This window comes from Saimiri boliviensis, chromosome 8 (assembly GCF_048565385.1).
Source record: "Saimiri boliviensis isolate mSaiBol1 chromosome 8, mSaiBol1.pri, whole genome shotgun sequence".
NCBI classification, from domain to species: domain Eukaryota; kingdom Metazoa; phylum Chordata; class Mammalia; order Primates; family Cebidae; genus Saimiri; species Saimiri boliviensis.
The window spans coordinates 6,950,865-6,976,183 of NC_133456.1; the positions used below are offsets into that span (position 1 = coordinate 6,950,865).

At 46.5% G+C, this 25,319-nt stretch overlaps 1 protein-coding gene across 9 annotated transcripts in view; it reads right to left on the minus strand.

Annotated features, from left to right (window-relative positions):
* Positions 1-25,319, minus strand: part of CACNA2D3 (calcium voltage-gated channel auxiliary subunit alpha2delta 3) — a 935,925-nt gene that overhangs the window by 216,260 nt on the left and 694,346 nt on the right. For all 9 annotated transcript variants that reach the window (XR_012518702.1, XR_012518703.1, XM_039477586.2 and 6 more), the window contains one exon: positions 5,816-5,899. Coding sequence is in view for 7 of the 9 variants with exons in the window: in XM_039477586.2 (XP_039333520.1) it covers positions 5,816-5,899 (84 nt within the window). In the remaining 2 variants the exon portion in view is untranslated. The remainder of the gene's footprint in view (positions 1-5,815; positions 5,900-25,319) is intronic.

The window sequence follows — 25,319 nt, forward strand, 5'->3', positions numbered from 1 at the left end:
ATCTCATTAAGCTGTAGTGAAGGCTGATGAGTCAATATTTAGAAGAGTGCCTAGTATCTCCTAAGCACACAGTACTTGTCTGCTATCCTCCATCATCATCATCATCATCATCATCATCATCATCTTAACCATAGTCAACAGCATCTTTATCATTGTCATCTGCTTTCCCATCTTCCTCATTTTCACTCAGTGTCAAGACACCTTTCAGTAGCTTAAGGAATCAGGATGCGGACTCGAATTTGCCTGACACAGACACCCAAGCTCAATGTTTTCCAAACTCTTTTGACTTTGAGCCATGTAAAACATACATCTTCCTCTGATGACGCCCCTCTCCATCTCCTATTTTAGTAGATTCCATTGCTTTTATTTGATGCTCATGAATCACTAAATGGATTTCGTGACCTCTCTCCCCAACTCCCCACATTGAAAACTGCTGCTCTTAACTGCCTGTGGGTTTGCACAGACCGAAAAGGAGACAGCCCCAGGTAGAGAGGTAAACCACGATATCAATGCTCAAGTTTTGCCGCTGACACAAGCCAGCTGTCCTGTGACCTCTCTGTGGCTCAGTTTCTTCCTGTTTCATTCATTCTGTCTAATGAGTGAGGACTCCCAGACCTCAGAGATCCTGTCAGGTACTGTAAAAACAGTGGTCATCAATTCCTATGAAATTCAGATACTATTGAGAGATACTGTTTACTGAGTTCTTACTGTGTGTCAGGCACAGATTTTAAAACCCTCAAACTTATCGTCTGAGGTGCTGTTATTATCCCCATTTTGCAGGTGAAAAAAGAACCAAAGAACACAAGAAGTTTGCCCAGGGTCACGAGGCCTCTGTCTCTGGAGCCTGTGCTCTTAACCTCTGCTTTCCAAATCAGAAGAGAAGGCACTTGGACAAAATTATTTTATAGCATTAATATAAAAATAATATATTATTTCCAAACTTTTTAAAAAATCAAATAAAATGTTTTAAAAATTGACCGTGTCATACCCTGAGGTCTTAACTTCCTGGCAGGCTCTTCTACAAACTCTAAGTGCTGTGATCTGGGGCTGAGGGGAAGATGGTTTTCTGCCCTCTTTGCCAGAGGAAGAAAGGGAGGCTGATGATTTAATCGACTATCCTGCGAGAATACAGCATTGTGAGGCTGGAGCATTCTAGAAATGTCACTTTTGTATCTTAGGAGGCTGCGGCTTGAGAAGATGAGCAACTTTCCCAGAAGCATAGGCAATGGCACCCCTAGGTTGTGAGATGGCAGAGGAGTCCTGAGCACAGGCCAGAGTGATGGGGAGGAGCAACGTGATCAGTCCCCAGCTAGGGCAGGGAGGGCATGATGTTCACTGCTTTGAACTTGCCACTGCCTGGACTTACAACAGTGAACCACTGGGAAAATGCAAACAGCCTGGCAGAGGAAAATTTCCAAACAAGTTTTGGTGTGCCCATATGTTAGCCTATTATGTAGTCATTAAAAATTCCACGTGCAGCTGTTCAACTTAACACATAGTCAGAGAAAGGCAAATTAAAACATCAGTGGTATGCCTTTATTTTTCCCTATCAGATACCAAGCACCTGCAAGTGTGATAATGCAGTAGACATTAAAGCAGCTTGCACCACAGTGTAGTCAATAAAATAAAAGGTAAAACCTCCTCAAGCTGAAAATACCCATTTGGTGACAGTGATCAGCCTCTCCGGTCTCTGGGAACCACCTTCTCCCCTGGGCCCTGCATCTTCCAGCTCAAATGCGCTTCTCCAGAGCCCCTGGGGAATCTGTCTCTCTTGTGCAGTGCTGAAGCTGAAGCTGCTGGGATAACCACTCAAAGCACCCACTTTCCTACCAACCTCGTTACCACTGGAAGCCATGTTTCTTGTTTCATTGTTAGCCTGCTAATCTGACCACCCATGTTAGAGCTCATTAAGGAAGCTTTCCCCAGAGATTCACTGGCCACCTTAAGTTGTGTGTATGATTATGGAGTGACAGCGAATCCTCCTAATGGTGGCTCACTGTCCACATTAGCCTCACCTTTTCTGGTGCACAGGCAGCCTGCATTTCTAAGCCGCTAATGACACGAAACTATGGACAACTGGCAGATTAAAGAGGAAGGGAGATGCTGTGGATAAACAGGTCTGTCATTCCCAAGCAAGCATTCAACCAGCATATGAAAACAGACTTAGTCAGATTCAAAGTAGAATCTATGCAGACAAACATCTGTTTAGCAGCTACTGTGTGCAAGGCACTCCCCATCTTTTCTGCACCCCCAGAGGACGATAACCCATATACTACGAGTCACTGAAATAGAGTCTTCAAGGACTCCTGGACTTAACGACTTAAGGGCTCTCTCCACGGAATATCCAAGACTCAAGAGCATGGCTCTGTGAGCCAGGCTGCCTGAGTTGGAATCCACACTGTATGTCCTTAGGCCATTACATCCATGCTCTCTCTCAGTTTCCTTACCTGTAAAACGGAGGTAACAAAACACCCATTTCATAGGTTCACTGTGAGAAATAAGTAAGTTCGCTCATGTATATCACTTAGAATGGTACTGGTGTATAAGGAGAGCTAATATATGGCCGTTATCATTTATATGAGGTTTTTATATTAATAGAAATAATCGTGTTCAATGTGGAAAGCTTGGGAAGGACTGAAAGTTAATAGGAACAAAACAAAACGAATCATCCTCAATTTCTTCTGCCATCTCTGAGAATTTATAACCAAAGGACAAATGTGATTTTTAAGATAATTTTCCCTTCCCAGAGGGGAGCTACACTGGTTAGGCGATGCATGTCTCAAAATCCCCTGCTGGCACATGGGTCCCCCAAATATCTGCCCTACTTACAATATGGCTGACGTGACGCCTCACTCATCCTGCAGAGTGGGACAGAAGTCCTGCACATACTGCTCTAAATAGTTTTAGATTTTTGTCTTTTAATTTTAGCCAGTCTATTTCATATGCATTTTGACAGTAGATATGAACTTACATCATTTTGGGAAGTATGAGAGTTATAACTCTGGTTATTAAATTCAGGAGCCTACTTCCTAGAGAAGTCGACCTCACCTTCCAAGAAATTCTCTGCATCCGGGCAGACTCTATTGCTCCTTCCTCAGCGGACTGTGCTTACGTGGTCTTGCCTAGATTTTGACCTAAACCCTGTCCTCTGCTACTCAGGTGCAAACCCCAAGGGCCAGCCCATGGACATGTGAGATTTTATGCAGACTTCACGATGATGCTTTCTGTAGATTCCAGAATTCTCCAACTAGTGACGTGCAAATCCCCGGGAGAGAAATGGTGGTCTGAGTTTTCCCAAGTCAAATACGTTGATAGAGAAGGAATTCACATTTCAAATGCACCATGCTCCCAAGGCAACAAGATGAGACAGCCAAACCGAAGAGATAACCAGAGACCAATGTGTGTGAAACAAAAGCACTGGACCTGCTTGAGAGATGGGAACTCTGAAGTTGGATGAAGTTGGACAGACAGAACGCAGTTCTGGGAGTCACGTGGACGTGAAGAACACGCAAAAGAGGCCTGAGAATCTGATGTCTGCAGCTCCGACGAGAAAGGGAACTAGGATGCGGAGATAAAAGGTGTTCCCCAACTGTGATGACTAAGGAAATATTCACTCACTGAGACTCAGCTGGGACACAGGTGATGACTGGAGTGAGCTGATGTCACCAGGTAGAATGCAAAAAGGGAGAAGGTTCAGTGAGGTCACAAACAAGCAAAACAACAAAAAGCAACAGATAAAGTGAAAAAAGAAGAACAACAAGAGCAATGGAAAATCCCCTCCAAAGAGCCACAGCAACTGTAAGTCCAAAGGACATTCATTCATGACAGGGTCCCCTGAAGACCAATGAGGGTGAAAAGAACACTAATAATGGTGGCTACCACCTGTAGAGTGCTCACTGTGTCCCCAGAATGGTGTAAGAACTTTTCTGTCTTTGTTTGTTTGTTTGTTTTGGTTTTTGAGACGAAGTCTCACTCTGTCACCCAGGCTGGAGTGCAGTGGTGCGATCTCGCCTCACCGCAACCTCTGCCTCTCGGGTCCAAGAGATTTCTCCTACCTCAGCCTCCTGAGTAGCTGGGACCATAGGCACGTGCCACCACGCCCAGCTAATTTTTTGTATTTTTAGTAGAGGCAGGGTTTCACGGTGTTAGCCGGGATGGTCTCAATCTCCTGACCTTGTGATTCGCCCGCCTCAGCCTCCCAAAGTGCTGGGATTATAGGCGTGAGCCACCGAGCCCGGCCCCCACTTTTCTGTTTTTTAATCTATTAACCCATTTAATCCTCACAACAGCTCTATCAGGTGGGGACAACTGCCATCATACTCATTTTATTTGGAAAAAATAAAACAAAGCACACAAAATAAAACTGAGGTCTAGAGAGGCATACTCATCTGCCCAAGACAGACCTCTGGCAAACAGTGAAGGTAGGATTTGAAGCTGGCAGGAGTCTAACACCTGAGCAGCACTCCTCACACTGTGCTAAGCCAGGGTGGGCACATGAGGTGCAGGACAATCCTAAGAACTGCCCAGATCCTCAGGACAGTGTTGAAGGAGCAAGAAGATAGAAAATTTGACTATACTATTGAGCTGACACTATGTCAGCCCATTGGCTTGTGGGGAAAAGTGTGTGGAGGAGGAGCTTTAATCAAATGGCAGAGTTATTTTGTCTAAACTTGGGTTTAAGTAGACGTAGCGCAGATGAAGAAGAAAAGAGGTTCAATTTCTAAAACAGCTATGGCTCTCACATTTTATAGGCAAGGATGAAAACGAGAGATTTATGCTAGCTGAGCATGTGACAGGGTGCAGAGGGTGTGGAAAGAAGAAAAGCTGGAGTGAGGGCACTGTGATGCTGGCCCCGTGTTCTGGAAGGCAGGAGAACCCAGTCTGGGCTTTTCAGTGGTTCTCCTCAGCATCCCTTTGAAGAGCAGGATGCAGTGGGAGACGGAAACAATGCTAACTCAACAGTGGACCTTAAGAAAGGACCCCAGACAAATCCGGGCGGGTAGGGCAGAGACACGTGGCCTCGGCACAGAGACGCCCTAAGAAAAAGTGAAGAGTAGGGACTCAGATGGAAACACCTGGGAAGTTACGATTTAATTAAGGAGCGTCCACCTGGATTCACACAAAGGCAGCCGTGTCTAACAAATCTGATTTACTGAGGAAGTAACAAGAAGACCTGACCGGGTTAAGTCATGGGCATAAGGAGAGCTTTTGATGGAGCACCATAGGCTGAATCTGTGTGGGGAAAAAGCACAGGCGGCGACTGCAGCAAGGCTGGAGCCGAATGAAAGGCTGGGAAGGTACAGGAAATGGGCAGCCAACCCAGCAGGAGGAAAGGGAGCCTGCAGAGCCCTGGGCTGCACTCTGAAAACACCAGCTGTGTCCCTGAGGTCCTGACAGGTGAATTCTTGCTGCCCAGGAACCTGCCTGCTTGGCCTGCAGGCACCCTGACTTTGTGCTGGGCAGAGCCTCCTGTTGCCCAGCCAGGTCCCACTGAAGATGTCAGGCGTCATTCACCGCACTGGGGAGGAGGCCGGAGTCATCGGCTGTCGAGGGGACCAGAGTCAGTCAGGGGATGGTTTTAGTAGACTGCACAAGCAGCTGGGGTGGCTGGCCTGTCTGCAACTGGTCTGAGGGACCGGCTGGAGAGTTATAAAACTCCGCAAATGGTACAAAGAAAGGCCCATTGTCTCCACGGCCCTCTGGTGGCCAGGTGTCCCTTCGGTGGGCCTCTTGGCCAACTCCTGGCATCACCCCAGGCACAGAAGTGGGTGCAGTGCAGCTCCATCTCCACGAGGCCTGAAAGCAAATCACTTACCACGTCATCGCGGTCTTCCCACTCCACCTCAGAGAGGTCAACGCTACTGTAGTTAGGCTTCCTGCGCTTTTTTCCTTCTTCATACTAGTGAGGGGGAAGAAGAAAAAGAAAAGTCCGTGAAGTAATAGCCAGCACAGTCTTTATCCTCTCAAGGCCTGTTTCACGGACAGGGCTTGGGAGTGGATCGATATGGGTGAGAAGCCCAGCAGGATGACAGTCCTAGGGGCTTTAACGACAGGAAAGCCGAGGCTAGATGCCTCTAAACATTTGCTCCAAGCTGGGGGAGTAGAAAAGTTAATGCTTTGCTTGATATGAGTTTACCTGGTAGACTCCTTGGTTCCAAAAACACCAGATACAAAGGAAAACGTGTCCCCTCCTTGAATGGGGGTGGGGTGTGTGCATATGTACATACGCATAGATGGTATACATGTAAACGATGTAAATTCTGTAACGATAGCAGATCGGTTAGCAGCTGGAGTTGTCTTCCCATAGAATGGGGTGTGTGTGGGGGCGGGGCGGGGTTGTGTATTTCAAAGCTGCTAAAACTCAATTCACGACACAAGAAAGGGCTTCTTACTTAAAAATTTACCAAAAATCTAGCCATATCCCCCCTCTCTTTATAATTCTCCCTCCTCTCCCTTCTGTCTCAAACCTACCCAAAAGCACGGATCTCCACAGCTGGGGCTGGGCTCAGCATGCTGGTGGCATCTTGCAGACGCACAGAACCATCTTTTTGCTGCCACACTGGCCGCAGCAGTACTGCACTAAGCACAGCTCCTCTACCTGGTGTAGATGAGGGGCTTGGGAATCACAGCCAGATTTAATGGCTGTTAGGGCATTTCTCCGGAACAGCTGATGAGCGCATAATAACTGAGGAAGTGCTTTTCGTTTTCTCCTCTAAATCACTGGTGTTCGTCACCCTGTAAGCCTACCATTTTATCAGCCGGATGTTCTTGTGTCTGGACGTTCTTGTGTCTTGAGGCCTTTCATGCTGGTTGTGGGGTGTTTATAATGTAGGAAAGTCTGCCCTCTGCTGCAGGCTAAGGATTAGCAACCCCTTTACACGTTCATCAGATGTGGTTAACAGCACACTGGAAAAATATATATGCATGTATACTGCTTTCTTTTTCACTTTTCTCTCCAGATCCGTCATCTTTTGATTTAACTGGAAGGCTCTAAGTAAGATGCAGGGTCAGTCTTAAGCGTTTTAAGACCCCAAAACCATAGGTTGCCATTTTGGAAATGATAGGCTACTACGGAGATGGGTGCTGAGGCCACACTGGGCACGAGGGAAAAAATCAAAGCCGATATGTTGAGCTAGACAAGTGTAAACTGACCCCCAGTGTGACGGGGGAAGGGTCAGAAGGGATTGATTTTATACCACTGTGGTGCCAAACAGGTCCAAGTGTCCAAGTAATGCAGTTTTCTACCCTGTCAAGTGCATTTCAGGAACTCTGTGACCTCTCTGGAGAGTCCCCCTCCCCTCCCCACCATTGCCTAGGATGCTGCCTGGCCTCCTAATGGCCAGTGGGCTGTTACCACCCTGACTGACGGTGAGCCCATCCCCTACTCTTAGGTTTTCAATTAACAGACATTCACGGTCAGTTTTATGACATCAGATCCACTCCAGATGAAGGGGAAGGAAAGTGGTTCCCTCAGAAGCCGCTGTAAACAATAGCAGATTAGCAGTTGGATCCTGTTATGGAAAGTTCCTGTGTGCATGGAGGCCCTGGCCCTTGTGAGATGCAGTCTTGGGCTGAGCAGAAAGAACAGGAGCAAAGTCAATGGGAGTCGTCAGCAGCAGCAGTGCCCTGCCCCTCATTGCAGAGTGTGGGGGAGGGACTGTCCTGTCCCCCAAGGACTTAAGAGTCAGACAGCCGTTCTGGACCTCTGTTACCTAAGAACCGTTATTGAGAGTTATTAGGCACCCCAGAAACTCACATAGCCCAGATCCTGAACTTGACAGGCAGAACTTCCATAATTTCTTGGATAGTCTAATGCTGGATCTAAATTGTCTAATTTGAGGAAGTTCTTTCTTTGGTTACTTCAAAATGCTTCTTTATTCATTGATTCAATACACATTTACTGGACACCTACTAAGTGCCAGGCACTAAAGATACGAAGTCAATTAAGCAGTGCTTCATTCTTTCACAAGGACTTACTTGTAGTTTATCCTTCTTAATTCTGCTTCTTTAAGGTCAATGTGTTGCCCATAATGCATTTGGGAAAACAGGTTCTAACATGTTAAATAAATTAAACAAGTTAAATAAGATTTCATAGCCAGTATAGTAGAGGACACCTCACCCACCAGCAGCCCCTGTCTAAATTTTCATGTCTGAGCCTCGTGTTATTACAACTACTGTCAAAGAGCTTTTTTAAAAAAAGACTACAAGTTCCAGAGCAACAAATATTCCTTCATCCTCAAAAAAAGTTTCCCTGTGTCTTTTTTTCAGAGAGACGATCACATGGGCCCTGCCATGTCACACCACTCACATTACACTGGGTGTGTGATCCTGAGCCAGGTACCCAGCTACTCCAAGCTTCCTTCCTTGGTTGCAAAATGGGTAAAAACAATAGTACCTCCATGGCAAAGAAAAGTTGGGAGTATTAAATGAGATACTGTACGTAAAATGGCAAGCACAGCCCCAGACGCAGAAAAATCTTTTAATACTCAGCTAGCAACATTCCTGAGAGCCATGCATTTTGCGGAACGACACAGGCTCACTTCATAGAATTGGCTAATACCTCATTTTCCTGAAATGAAGAAGACCACTCAATAACTTCACTGGTCACCATTTTGCAAACCATAGGCAGACCAGAGATGTTTGTTGAACACGATGGTGTCAGACAGTCACATTCATATGTCTCTACCTGGTGCGGAGCTTACAAGTTTGAACTGAAGTCTCTCCCGGCAGAAAAATTCGCACTTGTGCTAAGGAGCCCAAGTCCTTTTAGATGGCATTTAGCAAAGGTGGAATCAGCAGAGAATTCTTGACTTCTGATCCTTCCCAGATGTCTTTACTCATTTTTTATAATCTCTCAAGAAATGCAGGACATGGCACCAAAAGGTATTTGGGATACTTGGAAGGATTAGAGAGTGATGGAATTAAAGACTTGCCATATACTGGCCCGTGAGCCACCATATTCCAGCAAGTCTCTGTAATCTAATTTCACAGCAAGATACAAATAGGGGGCAGGGATACTTCCACTGGAACACTGTTTTAAGAATGAACGCCCTTCTACAACGTCTGCTTAGTCAGGTGTGTAAAATGGGTTTGAAACACTTTTCATGTGGGTTTTTATTAATGAATAAGCTCCTTTACAATATAAATAGTCATGCATCAGAGTGATCAATTTGAGTGAGAAAAGTAAAATTAGTCAGTGGGCTGTTGCATAGATATAACAGGCCAAGAGCTATGAGCCAACTGTAGCACACGGAGCCTAAAGCCACCTACCTCCTTTCCCCTACTAAGCAAGTACATTAAAAGGACAGAGAGTGGCACTCTATTAGGAAGGTTCCTATGCTGCAGTCTGCTACCACCCATCCCCTACTAATCACCTCAGTTTTCCTGTAGGGAACTCCTTGGGCACCACACCCAGTAAGTATAATTCTAGTGAAAGTAAAACCATCCTTCATGGGGCCTTCTCAGTGAGGGAGGCCCACATCCCTCTAGGATGTCACTGGTTCAGAGGTGGGTACATAACCCATTCCAATTCAAATGAAACTCAAGATATTCTACTTGGGATGCTTTCCTGGATTTATCCAGAAGAGGCATTGCTAAGGTGGCAGGATGAGAACCTGTAACAGCTCATGGCCGTCTCTGCCACTACTTGTAGAGAGTCTTCCTGGGAATGAAGCCAACGCAGGGAAAGCCGAGAAAAGATAAGAAAAGGGTCCTGCAAATGTGGTGTGTGCACCTGGATCAGGCTGTGCCTGAAATCCTTGGATGTTTTCTATGTCTATACTTTCTCTCCACATTATCACCCTTCCCTTTTAAAGACCTTATTTTAATAATAATTTTAAAAAGCTGGCTTAGATTTTAAGCATTGAGTAGTGACTAGAATTCCAACTTGTATATATTTAGTGAATAGAATTCCAACTGGTATATATTTAGTGCCTTTTCTTTTTCTTTTCAAATGAACGGCTTTTTATTTTTATTTATTTATTTATTTATTTATTTATTTATTTATTTATTTACTTATTTATTTATTGAGACAGAGTTTCACTCTTGTTACCCAGGCTGGAGTGCAATGGCACGATCTCGGCTCACCGCAACCTCCGCCTCCTGGGTTCAGGCAATTCTCCTGCCTCAGCCTCCTGAGTAGCTGGGATTACAGGCACGCGCCACCATGCCCAGCTAATGTTTTGTATTTTTAGTAGAGACGGGGTTTCAGCATGTTGACCAGGATGGTCTCGATCTCTTGACCTCGTGATCCACCCGCCTCGGCCTCCCAAAGTGCTGGGATTACAGGCGTGAGCCACCATGCCCGGCATAAACTGCTTTTGAAAGTACATGTTATGTGAAGTATTCACAAACATTAGTGCCTCATGATTATGGAGGAACATGTGATTTGCGAAATGCCCTCCTACTCTCCAAAACGCATGACTGTGTTGGAGTACAGTTGATCTCTCCTTGCCTACTCTCCCGGCCCCTCACCCCTATGAGCAAAAGAAAAAGAACTAAATTCTCAAATGTCCAGCTCCCAGGCCCAATCTCCCCTCTTCCATGCAGTTTTAAAAGGGGACAAATCCCAGGTCCCTTAGCTCCACGACTCCCTCTTCTTCTGTGTGAGGAGTTGGTTACTGGGGCCTAAGCATCGTGTATGGCATTTGTTAGTGTATCTGTAATCTGTAACTTCCTTTCAAAATGTGATTAACGAATTGCAAACAGTTTCCAAAGGTTTATAAACAGATACTTTGAGAGCCACAGGTAGGTTTGTAGTTTTTGGTGCCTGTTTTATGAAAAAAATCTGTGGGGGAGAATTTAATAAAGAAAGATATTCTGTGCTACGAAATACTTTGAGGTGGAGTTTCAAATAAAGGCCAGATGTGGGGAACACACAAACAAGCGCTTGGCCTAGCAGGATGGGGCAAGAGGGCACGCACCAAGGAGCAGGCTGGAACCAGGACCGGCCTGCAGCACAGAGCCTTCCCGGCTGTATTTAACGGTCTGGATAGCAGCACCCTTTTGCGTTACCTACAGACTGACTCTGAAGGCACAGCGGGCTGGGCCAATGCAATGACCAGGTTGATTTCAATAAAACAAAACACCTTTACTCTTTCTGTGTTCTTCTGGGAAAGGCCAGAGGAAATCAGCTACACATATCCATGCAGCCTCTGTGGAACAAATACTGTGTGTGCTAATAATTGATACATACATGTGCTACTCCATGCTGCCAACGGGAAGGAAGGAGATGAGGGTGGGAGATGCCCAAGTGGAGAGGAAGAAACTTTGTCCAAAGCTCATGCCATCTGGACACGGGGTGTGGCCGAGGGCTGAGAGCCAGCGATGATCTAGGGCCGATGTTTCTCTCCTAGAAAGTCACAGTGCTAAGCTGATGAAGACCTTTGCCATTTCCTCCAAAGCCCTATGTCTTCTCTTTTGCCCAAGGCTCAAGGGACCATTTCAGGAGGACGGATGTAAGTAGCCTTACTCCTCCATATGCAAGAGATAAGGACCAATGGCCACAGGGCACTTCATTCCTTCACTCACTCATCAATTCTTTCTCTCATTCACTCATTTGTTCACCTACACATCCCAAAACACCTAACATTCCTCAGGCTCTGTGCCAGGCCTGGGCAAGCCTTGGAGAGCATGGAAGAATCACCCAGGGAGAATAAGCTGCCAGTCTCATGCTGTTGATCACAATTCATTACCAGTCAATCAGGCTTCATCAAGGGAACCCATTTAGGAGAGTGCTTAAAGCTAGGACCCTGGAGTCAGACTCTGATTCCAATCAGTTCTACACACTACGTGGTCTGGGGCTAGGAGTGCACCTTTCTGTGCCTCATTTTCCCCATCTGTTAAGATGGAGGTACGGGCACTCAGCTTACAGGGCTGCACTGAGAAGCAAATGGGTACAAACATGGTTTAGCAAGGAGCCCAGCACATCGTGTGTCTTAATAAAAACGGCCTGAAGACACGCCCATTCGGCCAGTACTAACAACTGCTGCTACTGACTGATGAGATGCAGCAGCCCCTGCCCCATGCAGTTCACCCCCAGGGAGGAAGTTCCTTCACAGGTAAAGGGGCTCATAACAGTATCTTGTTTATAAATAGCCCTATTCCTTTAAGGAGGCTGTTGGACCTGACTTGGTGCTCATTCATCTCAAGGTCAAGGCAAAGGCCAGGGGGGTTGTGGCAGAGTGAGGGCCTTCTCCCCTTTGATTCCATGTTGCCAGCTGCACATCAAGGCCTCTGGCTGTGACAGACCCAGAGGAGGTGGCCCCGGGAAAAGGCAGCCCCAGTGGCCTCTGTCAGCCCCTGCTCCCTTGGGGATCAGTAGCGGGGATGGGGTGGTGACAGACTCGAAGTCACAATCTAAGCACTTTGAGCATTTGTTGTTTCCTTATTTCCCCCCAGCCCCTTATCCCTTAAATAATAGCGCATTGTTGAAAATTTGGAAAATAACGAAAAGTATACAAAGTGAAAAGTATATTGCCCTTACTAACACCATATGGGGGTTGGCACCTGCCATTCTGTGCTCTTTCCCAAAGTAAAAGTACTTTGAATCACTTACTGTTTTCACTTTTCAAAGTTCATTCTTTCTCTAACAAGAAATTTATAAAATGCAGCAACGAATCTGTTCTGCTTTCCAAGTGACTGCCTTTAGAAAAGAATAAAAAAGCGATTATTCCCCTGCTGGGCAGTTTCCCCCTCACTTCCCATCATTCGTCATGAGGGTGAATGTTTCTGGTGCCAGGCTCTGTGCTAAGAGTGGTATGTGTCTTGTTTCATTCTCACAACTCCAGGCGAGGGGTAGCTGCTTCTGAGACGGGAAAACGCAGCACCCAGGAAGGGCAGGTCATGTGGTGACGTGGCTGACAGGCAGCGGCATCGCAGTGAAGCCGGCTCAGCCTTGTTTCTGAACCGGCCGTCTGGTCGTCACCAGCCCTTGGCTCTGCCTCCCCTGAGGTGCTCTTCTCCTGGGTAATGCAGGTCCTTGGTTCAGATGGCAACTGCTGATGGGACTGGACACAGAAGAGCCATTAATGGTCACAGAATCACACTGGAAGTCAAATTCCATTAGCCGGTCACGTCTCTGTTACCAGCTGACTCATTTGGCCTACCCTGAAACTGAGCTTGGTGGCCAGAGAAAGGATAATTGGTGTCAGATTAAGAATACCTAGGCCAGGTGCAGTGGCTCACCCCTGTAATTCCAGCATTTGGGGAGGCTGAGGCGGATCTAGAGTTCAAGACTAGCCTAGCCAACACAGCAAAACCCCATCTCCGCCAAAAAATGCAAAAATTAGCTGAGCACAACGGTATGTGACTGCAGTCCTAGCTAGTCAGGATCTTGAGGCAAAAAAATCGCTTGAACCCAAGAGGCAGAGGTTGCAGTGAGCTGAGATCACACCACTGCACTCCAGCCGGGGCAACAGAGTGAGACTCTGTCTCAGAAAAAAAAAAAAAAAAGGAACACCTACAATAAACTGAGTGGCTGCAGTGAGTTAAATGATATGCTAACGTCTAACCTGCAATATCTTATTTAATTTCACCAACATGCATCTCAGGGCCTCAGGGAATCCTTGTGGTACAGGAGGATATCGTTTCAGCTCAGATTTCCACCAAAATGGTGCTGGCCTCTTGCTTGTGTGACTCCGAGATAGCCCAGACTTCTCTAGACAAGATGCTCAATGGGATGACATAGACATTATGCCAAGAGAAAAATGCCCATAAGCCTGTATTTGGAGTTGCAATCTTACGTGTCACGGAAAGATGAGAAGCCCAGATAGACCTCAGGGGAAAAGGGCCATGAGGGTGTGTCGAGAACCAGCAGGAAGGTGGGAAGGAGGCAACAGGGCATGTCAAGACAACAAGCCCTTTCCTTTTTCTAAAAGGTACTGTGCTCTTATTAATTAATGTTTTTAAGTGTCTCAAAGATGAAAAGTTGTATGTGCTCTCTTAGTATGATTACAAAATCCTTTTGATCGCCATAAAACTAAAACAGCTTTGGTATTTTTTTAAAAAACAACAATTAACAGGCTGCTTTGAAAACCTAAATGACCTTTATCTTAATCAGTGTCCTCTGGGTAGCCATGAGTCACACACAGCACTGTGTGTGGGGAGGAGGCAACTTAGCCCACCAACCTTTCTTTGTAGGTCAAGCCTCTCACCACACCGAGGCTGGATTTAAGCTCCCATTCTCAAAAAGCCGGTTGGTCTTGTAACAGCAAGCTAGACATTAAAAATCAAAACAGTGCTGAGTAGTTGAGCTGGGAGGAACCTTTTGTGCCAGCAATGGGACAGAGAACAGGGCACTCTGAAAGCAGGGAGGGAGAGTGGCAACTCAGACCTCTGCTGTAGGTAAAGAAGTGACGCTGAGAAAAGAATGCCCCTCAGCAGAGAAGAAAGAACACACACAGACGGGCATGCAAAACTAAGATCCATGTGGGCACCCGGGGGCATCTGCTCTGACGAGTTTGATCACTTAAAAACCCGCTCTAAAGCCTCCTCGACAAAAGTTAGACGCAAGACAGCCTTGGAATAAATTTCAAAGTTTCAGACAAAGCTGCACTGAGTTCCTGAGCATGGATGTATGCCTTATTCCAAAGCCAGGTTCATAAAAGTTTTCAGATACTGCTGTGTCATTAGAAGATACTATCCGGGGTTAAAAATAAGACCTCTATGATTTGAAAGTATGTCTGTGACATTTGGCAGGTAACTTTTTTTTTCTTTTGAGATGGAGACTTGCTCTGTTGCCACGCTGGAGGGCAGTGGAGCAATCTCGGCTCACTGCAACCTCAGCCTCCCAGGTTCAAGTGATTCCCCTGCCTCAGCCTCCTAAGTAGCTGGGAATACAAGTGTATGCCACCACTAGCTCGGCTAATTTTTTATGTATTTTTGTATTTTAGTAGAGACAGGGTTTCACCATGTTGGCCATGATTGGCAGGTAACTTTTAAAAAAATTTACATTATTTTCTTTTGCATTATTCCTTTGAGTAGTTGACCATATCAAAAGACTCTCGAGTATGTGGAACCAACAGGCTGTTTTGAATATGAGGTACAATTAGGAACAACAAATCGATTTTAGTTTTGAAACTACAAAAACATTGACTTTCCTTATGCACTCAAGTCAAATCTCAGTTGTATCCATCAACACTACAAAATGTTGGCTTTCGAACGATGCCGGAGCTAACCATCATGGAAGAGGGAGCTCTCTCTCTTGTTGGTTTTCCTCCTGTGGTCAGTAGTTCAGGCCCATTGACTCATATCCTGTCACCCCATTTCCAAAGCTTCTCACTAACTTAGTCCCTGGGGAGTAGACTCTAGTCTCGCCATCTCAGAGATGGCTGAGGAACAGAGAGAGCCTTCAACTTCAGGTTTTTATGCCAAATGACAATCAGGGCAGGAAGCTGGCAATGAATTTGCAAGTGAAGTTAATAGAGGGATGCAGCAAGAGGGAAAGAAATCCTTTCTTCCAAGCCAACTGCCATTACCTGATGTATGCCTGTAATAGCATCAACCAACAACCAACGTCAGCACCCTGAGCCTTCATCAGATGTGTGTATGTGTGTGTGTGTGTGTGTGTGTGTGTGTGTGTGTGTGTGTGACTTTATTTAGGGAGATGCCTGGCATCATTGCTTTATTTTGTTTTGCTTTTCCTGCTAAAAGCTGTTGAAGATGCCTATGAAGAAAGAAAGGACATGAAGGACTCCAACTTTGTGGCCACCTTTTTCCTAAAAGAAATCTCCCAGATCCTTCCAGCTGAGTCTCTCTCCTCTCTCACCTGGAGCGGTCCTCGTTCTGTACCTCTCTGGGGATACCATGGTTTGCAGCATAAACGTGCATGTAGCCACTTTGTACACATATGCTCTAAGCCCTAGCCGTGTTCGGACTACCAAACTGAGCAGGTTCTCATCCATCATCAGTCCATCCACTCCACTAGACAGGTGACCCAGCAAAATACTCAGTTTTGAGGGTTTTTTGTTTTGTTTTGTTTTGTTTCTGGTGATTCTCAATTATAGTGACATGTCTTTTTAAAAATGTTTCTGGATGCATGCTGGTCTAAATAAACCCAAGAGAGTTCTGATGTGATTCATGACTCAGGATGGCCAAATGTCCCCTGCAAGGCTGAGTTCTCTGGGTCTTATATTTGCCTGCGACCATGGAAACACAGGCAAGAGCTGGAATGGATGAGTATAATCAGAAAAAGTGGCAGTGAGCCAGGCAAAGCAAGCAGGGCCCGTCAAGCTACCATGTCCATTGCTTCTATCTTCTAAATGTCTCTTGGAATTGGATCACATCAATCTTGCCATCAGCTCAGTGTCAGCCACTGTGATAGCTCTGCCCTTGATACGAGCACGCGTCCCCTAAGCAGTGTCCCTGCCTGTACTCTAACTCTTCCAATCCATTCTCCAGGGTCCAGCCGGAGGGATTCTTTCACAATCCAAATCAGATCATATCACTGCTTGGGCTGGAACCCTCAAAGCTCCTCATGCCCTAGATGATAGCGCCTAACAGCCCAGAATTTCACAAGTGCCTGGCCCTTGGCCTCTGTTTGCTGTTCTGGCCTCTTTCTTGCTACACTCTGCCTCTCACTCTACTCCCCAGCTAAACTGAGCTGGCCGCTAAAAATGTTATCATCACTTCTTGCCTTCAGGCCTCTGCACATGCCACCCCATGTGCTCTGAATTCGCTTCATCTTAGAGTGGTGGTCCATTCCTGCTAACCCCTCCTCTTGGAAGTCTGTCCTGACCTGGCCAGGCTGGGCAGGGTCTAGTCCTTCCCATCCTCTCCTCAGCCTCACATGGCGGCCCTATTTCCACAGCCATCACGCTGTACCACAAATGATTAGCTTACTTGGCTGTGTCCTCTGCTAGGTCCTAAGCACCATGTCACCATGTTCATCATTGGACCATACGCCTAGGACGGTGCCTGGCAAGGCATAGGTTCCCACAAATATGTGACGAATGAGCGGACAGAGTGAATGAACAAATTAGTTTATGTATTCATTTAACAAACACAGGTGTAACAACGAGCTATGTGTTGGGCCTGTTCTAGACGTTTTGTGAACATTATCTCATTTAATCGTCACAGTCTCCTGCAGTAGGCACTATTTTGTGTTCTCATTTTGCAGTGAAGGAACCTGAGGTTAGGAAGGTTAAGTAGCTTGGCTGAATTTCAGCGCTAGAATCTGACCTCAGAGACTGCTCTGCTCCATACAGAAACAGGCACTAGTGAGCCTCCCGGTCTGGAACTGAGATCGCTGCCCAGTGACTAACTGAGGTGCATCCTGAGGACACAGGAAGGGGATGACAGCAAGGTGACCTATAGTCATCATTAACCAGGTCTCTAGAATCCTACACTGAGCAGAGCTGAATTTCAAGTCATTAATGATCAAATGAATCTTTCCTTTAAATATATAAAAACATATATTTATATTTGTATTTGAGCCCATGGGCTTCATTAATATGGGAGTCCAACCCCCTATTCATGAAAAACCTGCAGCAATCCTGGGAGTCAGATAAAAGTCCCAGCCTCTCCCAGTTACTACTAGATCTTCTTCCCAGAGTGCAGTTAGAAACTTAGAAACTCCAGGAGAGGCCCTTTGGCATTTGGAAGAATCAGAATATTTTAACAGGTTCTAATATTCAGGATACATTTCTAAAATCTCTGCATTTTTTCACTGTGGAGAGGTAATAATACTCTGTGATGTCTGTCAGCTTCTACATGTTCCAAATAAACCCTTGGTCTGATTTATCTCCTCTTTCATCTGTTTCTATTCCCCATTCCCAAGGGATCCAGCTTAGCTCACTGGGTGATCCTCTTTGCTGGGCCACATTTCTGCCAAGCCAGGTCCCAGTCTCAATTTAAATCCATCTTGAGAATTCCTTAGCAGAGGGGTCCTTGGGCTGCTGTTCTAATTTGGGGTGTGTGTGTGTGTGTGTGTGTGTGTGCATGTGCCTACTTTCCAGCTGCTGCTCTAGATTTGTCTCTTGCAGACTTGGGCTTCAGCTCTGCCTGGGGTGAATTGCCTACCTTGATTTTGTAGACTTTGGTATCATAGTCACTGGATCCAAAGGAGAGAAGCCCTTGTGATTGCAGTAAATGTCCCCTTGACTTGCTCCTCAAGAGGGCCCTGCCCTTCCAGGAAGAGACAGGCATCAAAAGCTTGGAATTTGAGACCTAAGCCCACAGCTCCTGGGTTGGAGCTGGCAGGTCAGTCTGTCATTTGGGATTTCTGTCCTTGGTTAGCTGGCACACAGTAGTGGCCGAGCCAATGAAAACCCCAGCAACAGGACAAAGAAATGCTACCAGGGACAATCCTATCATGCTGCATAATGGAGGGAGGGGGCCATTGACGCATGCACAGGGCAGTCCCCATCTCTAGGAGAAACAGACAAGTGAGGCTGAGAAAAACTTTCAGTAAACGCTTTGCCTGGCTTAGCCAAACTCCTTTCTTGCCTCAAAATTCCAAACACATTAGTATTTCCCCTTGCCTAGCAAGCCTCCCCAGAGAACACGGAAATGGCACCTGGGAGGTGTGTTTGAAAATAGATGTGCCTGTCACATAATTATGAAAGTTCACCTAAGTGTATAATGGTTCAGAGCACATTCCTCCATAAAGCACAATGGTCAGTGCGGTGGTGTGATAGGGATTAAATCCTTGTGCCAAAAAGCCCATGGTCTCAACATTTTTATTTGCATTCTTTGGGTCTTATCATTTAGGATTATGTAAAAATGACAGCTGCTTGTAATTATTTGGAGGTTTGAGCTGCAGTAATTAAAAACATCTGCCTTTATCTTACTGCTACCAGACTTAACCCCGTGAGGCTGGGTCTACTGAACTTCAAAGAGGAAAGCAAGAAATAAAAGAAAACTCCACACATTACCAACAAATTTCTAGTGATTCATTTAAATGTATAGCCAGTTATTCCAACAGCCTTCAAACCTTTAATTATCTTTTAAATATATATAATTTGGGACTGCTAATTAGATAGCAATTTAATGCTCTCATGGGGATTCAGATGGAAGGTCTTTCTAAAATGTAAACTCCCAAAGGAATAATCATTGGCATTCAAATGATTGAATTCTTCAGTTATTCAAATGAATGTGGGCATTTACCCAGTTGGGATCATTTGAATATTCTGCTGTCAGATCCAGCTGTAGGGTTTTACAGGGCCCGAAACAGAAACACAGTGAGTGTAAGGCGAGGTTATCACTCAGTCAAGTCCAACCCCCCCGACCCCCAACCCGGGAGACAAACAAGATGGGCTCCTTGGGAAAGCCTAACATCACTTACGCAGCCCACTCAAGTCTCCTATTAGAGGCGGATGGCTCTGTTTCCTATTTTAAGGAGGAGCAAACTTTCCTGGAATTCGCAGTTATGAAAGCTCTAACACAGTGCCTGCTTCTCAGGCTTTCTCCAAGCTGCTCTGCCTGCTATTGTCTGGGCAGTTAACATTTTAATTAATAACTCTCTCCCCCCAGCAGGCTGCCACAGATGGAGGAGAGGGTTTCATTCTGCCTTGAGCTCCCACTTCCTGTGTATTCCTACCCCCATTGAGATGGTCTTTTAAATTATATAAAGATGTGCATCACATGGAGAAAGGCAATTGATCAATCAGATGACACTGGGCAATGATAGAAGCCAGCACTCACATCCCAGCCTCGCAATAGGGCTAGGGTCTGCATTCCTGAGCTGGGGCTAGTAGCTAGCAGCTGAGGCTCATTTCCCCCACAAAGGGAAGGAGGTGCAGACAAATCTATAGGAATTTTTAAGAGATCATTATTCAACACTTCGCCTGTAATTACATTTTGATGAGGTTTTTATTGCTAATTCATCATCCAAGATAGGGCATTCTAGATATGAAATTAATCTAGTAGAACAAAGGTCAGAGTGTGTCCAGTGAAAAGAAAAGCCTTTTCCTCATCAAATCCTTTCTTCAAATAAGAAAGCAGCTGAAAATCCTATCTCTAAATCAAATTTCCTTAAAGCGCCTACTCTCAGTTATTAATAGCATAAAGCCAAGGCTCCTTGGTACCCCTAAAAGCAAACGTGGATTCCCCAAGCAGGCTGGTGTGTTAGGAATACATGCTCGGGAGCTTGAAATAGAATGGGAAGCATGCCCAATGCTGTGGTGTTAACGTAAAAGCCTATGTGAGCGCACTCAAAACTGCATTCAAAGCTCTAGTCTACAGCAAATCACTTCTTGCAGAGACATATCAGCCTGCTGGTGTCTTGGCTTGAATTCTCTCAGAAAATGTCCCTGAGAACAGGATTCAAGTGCAAGGTTTTTATTTACAGGGATTCCCAGGAAATATCCGCAGGGACGTGGCAAAGTGATTCAGAGATGGGAGGATGGCCAGCACAAGGTGCCAGCATGTTACCACTGTGGGCAACTGCGGCGTGATCCCATCAGGGAGCTCCGGGAGCCGGTGTACAACGCACACCTCAGAGACATCCCACCTCGGAGGGGCAGCCTTTGACTCAGAGGGGCTGATTCCTCGCCATGTCTGGTCTGCTGCCTGCCTGGGAAGAAAGGACTGCAGAAGCCAGAGAAAGCCTTTACCTCGGTGCTGGCAGGTATGAGCCATGCTTGCATGCACAGGAATGGTCAAGGCAAAGTGGAGGAAATGGGGCAGTATCAGCAACTACCTCAAGACATGCAGCCCCAAACAGGAATTTGTCAACAAAACCTCGGTCACCTTCCCTTCTTTGAAAATCTGGCTGAAATCTATGAACAGATTCCAGAACCCAGTATAGTGACCATTCCCATGCCTCAGGGTCTTTGCACACACTGTTCTTTCAGCCTGGACCAGTCTCCACAGTTTTTCTCATCCCCCAGGACTCCACTGAAAACAGCATCCTGGCTGGGTGCCGTGGCTCAGGCTTGTAATCCTAGCACTTTGGGAGGCTGAGATGGCCAGCTTGCCTGAGGTCAGGAGTTCCAGACCAGCCTGGATAACGTGGTGAAACCCTGTTTCTGCTAAAATACAAAAAGTCAGCCAGGCATGGTGGTGGGGCCTGTAATCCCAGGTACTCAGGAGGCTGAGGCACTAGAATTGCTTGAACCCAGGAGGCGGAGGTGGCAGTGAGCTGAGATCTTGCCACTGCACTCCAGCCTGGGCAACAAAGTGAAACTGCCTCCGAAACAAAAAACTAACCAACAAACAAAACTCATCATCCTTAAGAAAGGGTCTCCCTGACCATCTAACTAACACAGGTACCTCTCCCTACTTTCTGTTTTCTTGTTTCTTTTGGAGAGCGTATCCAAAATACGTAGTATGTCTTATTTATCAGTCTATTTATGAACTTGAAAAAACCGTATCTTCCCTATGAGAATGAAAATACCAAATGAAGGGACAATGTTATCCACTTTATCACTAGATCTTTGGCATCTCATAGAGCGTCTGTCACATGGTAGCTGTTCCGTAACAAGTGCCATGTGAGGGAAGGAGGACAGGAGGGAGGGAGGGAAAGATGGGAGGAAAGAGGAAGGGAGGAAGGGTTCTAGTCACACACAAATGAGCAAGTAACCCACGCAGGTTATTTGAAGGGCCTTCTGCTGCTCCCAAGTGTGCCGGACTGTGGCCTCAAAGTTACAGGCTGCAAGCCAGCTCCCTGCAGCCTTCCCTAGCTACCCAGTGCACAGCGAGACACCGGGTCCTTTTATAAATTCTCCTTCTTGTCGGTACTTTCAACCTTGGTGCTAGATAACATAGTTTCATTGCGTGCTCCCTTTCCTGTACGTGGGTTTCCTCTCATCATTTATTTGTCATTCCACCTCCTTTGCCAGGTACCTCGCCAGGCCCTGGATATACAAAGCTGAACAAAAGAGTTTCATCAGTGTCTTCATGCTACTTGGAGCGCAGAAGAGCAGTCTCAAGATATTTCTGCAACCTAGTGGGGAGACCAGACTCAAAGGTTCATGTAAGAAGGCCTGAGGAATGGGTACAGACCCCTTTGGGGGTGAAGGGGAGGCTAAGAGGACTAAAGTTTTACGAAGGAGGGGTGACAGGGCAGCGGTGGTGGTGTCAGACTGTGCGCTCCTTGAGGGCAGGGGTCAGAGCTACACCCAGCAGTGGCTTCCAGACTTTGGGATTCATGGTTGGATGAGTCAGGCTGCTCTGGTTGTCAGCAACCGATAACAATTCTTAATCCCTTGAGCAGAAGGGGAGTTTATTAGAAGGGAATATGGGAATTCTCCACTCCCACTACAATGGGAGATGGACAGATAGATAGAGAAATAAATCAACTGATAGAGGGTCTCTCATTTTTCCTTTTTTTTTTTCCCCAACTCTTTCTTCCTTCCTCCCTCCCTCCTTTCCTTTTCTTTGCATTCTTCCATATTTCCTTTCTTCTTTCTCTCTTTCTTTCCTGGCAGAGTAATGACTGAAAGACAAACCTTCCATGTATCCTTACCTTCGTATCAGTCAGGGCCGCAGCAGGAAGCACATGGCATACTCCAGCTGGCAAATTACGGAGGGTTTAGTAAAGAGGCTCCTGGAAAGGCCTGGGTGGGGTGTAGGAAACAACAGGAAATGCTGCAGCATCCTGAAGCTAGAAACAGCGGGGCGCTCCCACCCTTCCGCATGAAGGGCCAGAGGGAGAAGAGGGTGCCGGAGCCCAGAGAGAAGGCGGCTTATGTGGCTTTAGATGGGTGCAGCCAGTCCCGGAGGACCCAGGGGTGAACACACAGCCCGACTCCCCTGCCCTCTCTCCATTTCCTGTGAGTGTCCTTCCCTTGGCAGACCCTAGAGTCACAGCCCAGAGCAGAGGCGCCACTGCTGTGTTCCGTACAGGCGGGCATCTGGGGACCAGGAGGACGTCTGGAGAGGCTGACAGATGCTCTGCAGCCCAACCTGGCATTTTGTCAAAGAACCTGAGGACACAGCTTCAGGATTAAGGGACATTCTTTCAGTTGAGTAAGTTTAATTTTATAAAGAAACTTCATTGTCCTCCAAAGCAGGCAAGAGGGACTCAGAAGAACTATGAGCTCACAGAGGAGGTGGGTAATTGTCTATAGCTGTCTTCTTGGTTTCTCTTCTGAAGACTGACCAAATTTACTTTCTGATTGACATTCCTTAGCCTAAGCATCAGGGAATATCATTTTTTGCCCTTCAAATATGTATTTACTAATTTAATTTCTAAAATCATTATTATATATAGGGCATCTTCACATACAGTCAAAGCCCCTCAGCGCTGAGCACTCCATGCAGGAGGCTATGAGATCCGACCTGGGCAAGACACCCAGGGTCCTTGGCACAGGGCCTGGCCCGAGACTAACGGTGAGGGCAGCGTTGTGACTCCTGGTCGCCTGTGTGCTGCCATGCGTGGCACCCAGAGGGGATTCCCAAGCACACCGTCTGGAATCAGAAAACACCTGTGGGGTTGATTCCACGCACCACCGATGGCTTGAGTGTTCAAGCACACACCTAGTCACAGGAGCGAGGGGCCAAACGACTGTGGTTTTGAGTTCTCCAGGTTTGCGGAAAGGGTGTAGCTCCCGCCCAACAGAAACGCAGGCACCTGCTGACTTCTTCACCCTCAGGGTCGTCAGATGTCAGCCTTCCCCTCAGCACTACAACGTGTCCACTTGTGTGCAGACCGGGCAGCGTGGACGGCGCCCTCACCGATTCCATCAGGAAGAAAGCACACAAGGCTCTGTTTTCTTTTCTTTTTTTTTTTTTTTTTTTTTTTTTAAACCAAATGATATATTTCCCAAAGAACAGGCTCGCTATGTGGGGGTCACACAGTCTTGTTTGTTTTTTCTCAGAGAACGCCCTCCTCTGAGCAGATACACTTACTAAGCCTCTGTTAATTCTTTCTTTGAAACTAAACGAAATGGACTCAGACCAGGCCTAGGTTGCAGTCGCAGGGGCTCTGTTCTGAGACTGTGCGCTGGCAGGGGCTGGCTCTGAGTGGGGACCGGGCACTTGACAGTGCCCGCACGCCACCTACTGGGCAGTCTCTTTCAGTTCAGCAGCAGCCTGAGAACAGATCCCTGCATTAGGGGACCACGGAAAGGTCTGTGAATAATGCTAGGTCCATCACCTCCCCCTGGCCCCCGGCTGTGGCCAGCAGAGTGCATGGTCCTGAGATGAGGGAAAGAAGTCATGCCTGGTCTGGCCTGAGGGCAGTAGTCCTGGGGAGAGGGTAGGGTGTCTGCTGAGTGCAGTCCTCCCCCGCCTCCTCTGGGAAGGCCTCCTGCATCTCAGGGCACCCTTCCTCTAGGGAAAAGCAGAAGCTTCGTCTGTGAGCCCGTAGCTCTTCTTGGTCCCTCTTACCACAGGGAACCCTCGCTTTGTGTGATGAGCTTCTTGCGGGCAGAGACATCCTTCTACCTGCTTCTGTGTCTCCATCAGCTAGCACAGTGCCGGACTCAAGGACATCTGAGGAATGCTCGCAGGCGAGCAGGAGGGGATAGGGAGGGTCGAAAAGAAAAGGGAGCTTAACCAACCACACTTTTGTTTCTGCACCCAATGTAGCAAGGAATACGTAGCAAGGACAAATGTGTGGTGAATGAAAGTGCGTTACCTGCACTTCTCATTTATTGTAAGAAACTGGTACCCGGACATCTAATCATCAGTATCACTCAAACATACTCCAGATCATTCACCAAATATCTGCCGACTACCCCTTTGCATAGCAGCAAAGTCCCAGCTATCCACAAAGGACCACAGGGGAGAAAAACCATAGACGTTTTCCAAGAGTGATGAGTGATCAAAAAACAAACTAACGTGATGGAGAGAGTTGGAGGGGGCGTATGGTTCCTCTGGGTGGGAGCAGAGATGCTTCTCCGAGGTGAAATCCGAGCTAAGAAGTGGAGGATGAGAAAATGCCAGTAACAGGTGTATCTGGGACAAGACTTCAGGTAAAGAGTCGAGCCCAAGAATTTGGAGCAGGAAGGAGCTTGGGGTTTACGAGGAACGGATGAAAGGACCCGCTATTTCCTCAGTTGTGGAATTGCACAGTTATATAAAAATCCCATTCAAATTTCACATCTAAATTCTTTGGAATTACACAGAATCTCTTCTCATGACCCATTGCTTGAACTAAGTCAGTTGGACTTAGGTAAGGATCTAGGAGTACGCCTACCTTTCTAAACCCTTATTTAAATCAATGGTTGATATGCACTGTCTAGTTAGGATGTAACACATATTCACATGTGTCCATGAGGATGTCCACTTAGTTCCATACAAGATAACTAAAGTGTGAGAATATTTACACTGATTAGCATGTCCATGTATCAATCCATGGATTTAATAACCTTCCACGAGGCCCACCTATAACCAATGTACATTAGCAAACATGAACTGCCCAGGCATCCACAGAA